Consider the following 6547-nt stretch of genomic DNA (forward strand, 5'->3'; position numbering starts at 1 on the left):
CTATGTTCACAAATCAACTTCTCAGCTCTTAGGGTGATTAAGCAGCTGTTATAAGGGGCCAAGGTACTGAAGGGGAGGAATATTCATAGTTCTTCTGGGAACCAGGCAGGCAGGCAGGCTTTTGGGGTTGAAGGGGACAAGGGTGCCACCTCTTTTCTTTCCTTATTGGTTATACCCTGCCATTGCCATGGCAGTTGTAAACTGTTGTGGTGCCGGTGGGTGTGTGGTGTAACATGGTAATGTATTACAGTGAGCATATAATGAGGTGCAGGGTCTATGTCAGCTCAAGTCAGACCACTGTGTTGCTTATATAAAAGAGCTTTAACCTTGATTTGTGCCCATTAAACTATTGTCCTTCGTTTGTAGCTCTTTAAAATCAAGTCCAGCAGCCAAACCACTGAGTTCCAGAACTAATAAGTATCCACCATCATATCTAAAGCAGGATTGGCAAATTACAACCCATGGGCCAAATCTGGCCCATCTCCTGTTTTTTTTTGGGCTGCAGGCTGAGAACGGTTTTACAGTTTAAATGATTGGAGGGAAAAACTCAAAAGAAGAAGAATGTTTATGTCACATGAAAATTACGTGAAACTCACTTTTCAGAGCCCATAAATAAAAATTTATTGGGATGCAGACACACCTATTTTTTATGTATCATCTATGCCTTCATGCTCCAAGAGCAAAGTTGAATAGTTGTGATAGAGACTATATAGCCTGCAAAGTCCAAATGTTTACTCTCTGGCTCTTTATAGAAAAAGTGTGCTAGAAGTTCTAAAGGCTCAGTGTGAAGCTGAATACAAGCGGTATTTACTGTTCTTGTGTCTAATGTCTTCTATCATTAATTTCAAAACAATAGGGAAAGATGAAGGAACTGTCCTTCTCCCCTGGCCCGGTCTCCCCGCCTCTGCCAGGTTCTCCACAGCCAGTGCTTTATGATGAAGGATAGAGAGAGAGATTTTTTGTGAATGGGACTTGGCGATTCCAATTAGAATCCCTTTTTAATGTTAATTTCACAGTAGTGACCAATACCCTTTCAAACACACCTTCCCACAAAGCCTGTGCGTGAAGCTCCATCTTGACTGAGCTGTGGTCCTTGGACTGTGCACTGACTTGCTGTTAAAGTCCTTGTCTCCATTCCCTGTGGTCTGGGCGTGGCATTTTGTGTCCTCAGGGAGATAATTGACAATCCACTGTTCACCTAACTAAACAGAAGGAATGCTTTGTTTTCTGATGTTTTTTTGTAATTGCTTCTTACAGCTACCTGCCTCTACCAGGGCTTAGGATAGTCATTCACTTCATAGACCTGCCCCAGTATTTCTCCTCTCCCCTCAAAGAAATTAAAAGCTGGACGTAGAGATTATTACAGATTATCGCTCTGTCAGTATTTCTTTCTTTTTCTTTCTTTTTTTTTGAGAAAGATTAGCCCTGAGCTAACTGCTGCCAATCCTCCTCTTTTTGCTGAGGAAGACTGGCCCTGAGCTAACATCCATGCCCATCTTCCTCTACTTTATATGTGGGATGCCTATCACAGCATGGCTTGACAAGCAGTGCCATGTCTGCAGCCGGGATCCGAACCGGCGAACCCCGGGCTGCCGAAGCGGGACGTGCGCACTTAACCACTGTGCCACCAGGCCAGCCCGCTTTGTCAGTATTTCAGATCCTTTGGCGGATTAGGTATTTGTGTTTATCAGTCTTGCGCGGTGAGTATCCCTTTCTTCCTAGTACACTTACCTTAGTACTTTCAATCTCCCTCCACAGGTCAGATACCAGGCCCAGGTTCCATGATGCCTGGGCAGCCCATGCCAGGCCGAATGATTCCCACTGTTGCGGCCAACATCCACCCCCCTGGGAGTGGCCCTACCCCTCCTGGTATGCCTCCAATGCCAGGAAACATCTTAGGACCCCGGGTACCCCTCACGGCACCTAATGGCATGTGTAAGTAGCACAGTGCAGGGGTGCATCACCCCAGGGTTTCTCTGGGAGGGCTGTAGACAAGGGATGAAGGCTTTGTTCTCTGTTTTGGTCTGGCAGGTCCACAGACAATGTGATCTGTGACAGTGTGTTTCAGATCCGTTTTTGGTCCGTGCTTTTCAGCACCCTGATGAACAGGCAAAGAGCTGATGAGTGCAAAGTGCTTCTAGTCAATTGGGCTTGTGTGCCATAGCCATCACGGCATGCATGCTTGACACCAAGGTCTGTGGGGAGGCCAAAAAGACATTCCTCTCCCACTCCCATTTAAGCCTGTCTAGTTTGAGTCTTGGGAGACATACAGAGCTACTGGTTGTTATTTTCCCTACAGGAGCCTTTTGTGGCTACAGGGTTCATAAGTAGTGGCTATAAAGAAAACAACAGTTTAGGGCAGGAATAACAAATAAGTTTCTTGTAGCCACTCTGATATATTGGTAGTGGCTGCGTAGACTAAGGAACGACTGTTCGGGAGCTGTGTTGAGAAGGAATATGAGGTCCCAGCAGGTTCAGTGGAGAAGGCACAAGTGCTGCTGAGCAATGTCTGTCTGATGGTGTGTGCAAAGCAGGGTCATTTCTCCCATAGAGCCCTTGCTCTGCTCCAACCCTGGCCTCCAGAAGATTGCTTCAGAGGCTCTGGCCTGCCCTTTACTCCTGTAGACTTTCTCAGTGAGAACAGTCCCAAAATGCAGCTGATAGTGGCCAGGTACCCGAGCCACATCTGTGATCTCAGGTTCATTTATAAGTTCATGTATGTGCCAAGGAGTTAGCTCCTGTTCACAATACAGAGAGTAAGGACACTTGAGAATTCCTAGCGTCCAGGAGCTGTAGTTGGGAACATAAGGAATGAACAAGTGGACAGTAGTATAGGATTTACCAAAATTAGATGAGACTGTGAAGTGCCTTGAGTGCACTGTAGTACTGTAGGAGACTTCCCAGGCCCTGGAGGCAGGCTGCATGGACAAAGGCGCTTCTCATTTGTCTCTAGAGCCCTTGGGGCTAGAACAGAGTAGGTGTACAGAAGAAAGACAGCAGTTTAGCTGGGTGTATAGGATCACGACAATAGAAAAAAATGATTTCCCTTCAGCCAGTGGTCAGAGGTTGTAGTACAGCAGGTACCTCTTTTCCGTGGCAAGAAAATGCTTGCCTTGCCATCTTACAGGCCATATACAAATGTGCCAGCCTACCAAGAGAGAGGACCAGTTTGCCATCCCCATTGCAGAAGCAGTATCATTGGTCTTTACCACTCTCATACCCTGCTAATCACCCATGGTGTGTGACTGCAGGATTCCATCCTAAAGGACCTTCAGTGGAGCATCTTGAGAATGTGGAGGGTTTTGGGTGCTCCCCTCCCCTTCCTGCACAAATGAGTGTTTCAGGGATTCTGAGGGATTCTGATTTGGCTCCAGGGTACAAGGCAGGCCTCACTGGGGAGTTGTTTTCCTTCTACAGGCCTTAGTTTCCTCCACTAAAAGATGACACAAGGAATTAGATCACTGGGCTTCAAAATGCTTTGAGGAGCCTTACCAGTTTGGTGGAAACCTCCTAGGGGGAAGCTGGGTGAATTGACTTGTAAGCAAGACTGCACTTTAATTATTTGTTTCGTATGTTTTCATTTCTGGCAAAATCTAGAGGTTTAAAAAACCCTGGATTAAATGATCTCTAGGGTTCCTTTGTACACTAAAGCAGCTAAAGTTGAAATAGGAAGGGGCCCCAGACACTCATACTAATTGTTCCCTTCAGGATCTGACCTAGTTTTGGCCAAAAATCCAAGGACTGCAATTCAGGAGCTGTGGGGCCTCCCAGGACTGTCCAACTTGTCAGCAGCTGCCTCCAGTGAAGCTCTCTGGTCCTGGTGGAGTCAGTTAAATCAGCAAGAAGTTATTGATAATCTATTTCTTGTCCAGCTAGGCTAGATACTGTGAGAGAAACAAAGAAGACACAGAACTTGCCCAGGAAGGAGCTTATCATTTAACTAAAGAAATAAAATTAGAACCATTAAAATACAATAAAACCAAAATATAAGTTCTGAAAAAGTCTGGAGTGATTCTTGGAAGGGTGGGACAGATTCAGACACCTCCCACTCCTGCACCCACTTGGGTTAGTGGAAACAACATGAGTGAGCAGTGACCCAGAGGTTCACATGCACGTGACCCGCATAGACCACAGCGGCAGCAATGCCTCACAGGCCTCATTGGTTACCTGCCATAAAGAAAATTACTTCCTATGTCATTTTTCTCTGGTTGGGCTCTTTCCCAAGCCCTTTGTGTTTCCAGCAATGACGAGTTACTCTCGAATGTGTTTGCAGATCCCCCTCCGCCGCAGCAGCAGCAGCCACCACCACCACCTGCAGATGGAGTCCCTCCACCTCCTGCTCCAGGCCCACCAGCCTCAGCTGCTCCCTAGCCTGGAAGATGCAGGGAACGTCCACACCCAGCACCACCAGCTGGAGTAGGGATGACAAGACTTGTGTTCCTCAGCTTCCTTGGATTTCTTTCAGGACTTTTCTTCTCATAGCCCCAAGCTCACATCCCTTATTTCCCCATTTCTCTTGCCACCCCTCTCCATGCTCTGACTCCTCTTGTGTTAGGTCCTCAGCCAACACTCAAGGGGTAGCCTGTGGTGACTGTGCCCTGGTCATCCTAAAAATAACCTGCGTCTCCCCTGTCCTGGTGTGGGGTATACTGACAGTTTATCTGCAGGTCCTGTCAACATTAGTATCCTATGTCTTTATCATTTTTGCTCTCCTGCAGTTCTTTGCTTTGTCTTATGCTTCTATGGAAAATGCTTTATAATCATTATCCTTTTTTTTTTTTTTGTCATTATTGCTTTAAAGGAGAACTTCCTAAGTTAATAGGAACCAAAAAATGGTGATGAGCAGAGGGGATAGCCAGAGGGGACAAACCTTAAGGCATTATAAGTGACCTTATTTCTGCTTATCTGAGCTAAGAATGGTGCTGATGGTGAAGTTCCATGAGATATTTGCCACACATAGACGCACCAAAATTAAAAGAAATGGGGAAAGGGACCCCATTGATTTTTATCCCTAGTGAGGACTGTGAAGGCTTCCACCCACCTGGCAGAACATCCCCCTTTAGTACATGGTAGGGAGAGCACAGGCGCCAGAACAGATCTCCTTCCCCAGGCCCACTGGTTCTGGTTTTCTATGCAGATAGTTTGTTGGAGTGGGGGTGGGTATTTTGTTTTCTGAGAGCAGTGTGAGCTTTGAGGGCTGGGATTTTGGGAGGCATTCCTAAGTTCCCTAGACTAGCCAGGAAAGTTTTAGGAGTCTGTGGCAATGGCCACCCAATGAATCTAGCCCACTATTCACTGCTTTGTATGCATTTTTTTCCTCCCTCTTTAAAAACCTTTAAAAAGAAAAAAAAAGTAAGTAGATAGTGCTAATAAACATTTTAGCTCATGGAACTTGGTTAGAATGGCTGGGGGTACACGTCCCCAAACTACCTCTTGCAGTAGCCAGGGTGAGTGGAACTTAGTGAAGCGGTACTTTAGGTTTGGGCTGGGATTGGAGAAGTGGGGTAGGATCAACAGCCTCTCTTACCTTCTCCCTTCCCTTTCTGAGATCCCACATTCCATCCATCACAGGGTTGTCAAGGAGATGCTGGGGGTACCAAGGAACTCACTGGGCAATCAGAGCATCAAGCTTTGAGGGTTAGGGTGCTTGGGCTGGGAGAGTAGAATGCCATTCCAGAGGAAGAGCCACAAAAATGCCTTAATTTGAGCCCATTTCTACCCCTGCTGATGAGTGACTTGAGAATTCTTGTTTTTTTCCTGTCCTTTTTCCCTCCCCTCTGTCCTTCCATGGGTGGGGAAAGGGTGTTTTTGATAGAGCTTGATTTCCAAAGCACCAGGCCTCTTCACTTCACATTCTTAAGTGGCTGTTTCATTATTTAGAATGCAAAGTGGAACATCTTTTTCTATATATTCTATAAAGCTTTACATATGAGAGGGTGTAGGGAGGTGTTTCTAAAACACCTTACAACTTTTTTTCTTAATATCAGAAAGCAAAAAAAACCCACAATTTAGATTTGCCTTTCAGAACCCTCAGGTGTTACCTCTAACCAGGTGGTCCTGGTCACCATCAGAGTACTGGAACCAAGGAGACCTTGTTCCTTTTGTCTGTTTGTTCTGGACTCTCGGAGTGGAAATGAGCTTGTTCCTACTGGAGTTTAGTTCCAATGCATTTGCCTCCAGAAAGACCCCAGTGCCTCTTGACAATGGCCAGGGTTTTCCGTGTTTCCCACCAGTCTTTCCCAAAGGAAACTCATTCCAAATACTTACCTTTTCCACTGAGGTCTTAGAAGGAAAATGGAATTCTGGTTCATACTGTGGTCCCTTGTAACCTCAGGTCTTTAATGTGATCACTTTCAAATTTAAAAGATCCAGGTGGAAATATTTTTACTATGCTGGTAATACTTCTACAGAATACCTGAATTCTTAACACTGTTATGTTTCAGTATAAGTGGTGACTTTTTCTTTTCATGTCTTTGATCTGGTTTTGTCCCTGTAATACAGCCGACCCAATTTTGTGAGGGGGAATAATATGTGGTTTTTGTACAAA

At 45.6% G+C, this 6547-nt stretch overlaps 1 protein-coding gene across 4 annotated transcripts in view; it reads left to right on the top strand.

Annotated features, from left to right (window-relative positions):
• The window catches only part of SMARCC1 (SWI/SNF related, matrix associated, actin dependent regulator of chromatin subfamily c member 1), a 165609-nt gene extending 159062 nt beyond the window's left edge, over positions 1 to 6547 (top strand). For 2 of the 4 annotated variants that reach the window (XM_023620516.2, XM_023620517.2), the window contains exons 27-28: positions 1759 to 1935; positions 4274 to 6547. In XM_023620516.2, the coding sequence (XP_023476284.2) occupies positions 1759 to 1935; positions 4274 to 4371 (275 nt within the window). In that variant the 3' untranslated portion in view covers positions 4372 to 6547. Of the gene's footprint in view, positions 1 to 1758; positions 1936 to 3708; positions 4002 to 4273 lie in introns of those variants that run through there. The other 2 variants (XM_023620518.2, XM_070237797.1) reach the window with 1 other exon arrangement.

This window comes from Equus caballus, chromosome 16 (genome assembly GCF_041296265.1).
Source record: "Equus caballus isolate H_3958 breed thoroughbred chromosome 16, TB-T2T, whole genome shotgun sequence".
NCBI classification, from domain to species: Eukaryota; Metazoa; Chordata; class Mammalia; order Perissodactyla; family Equidae; genus Equus; species Equus caballus.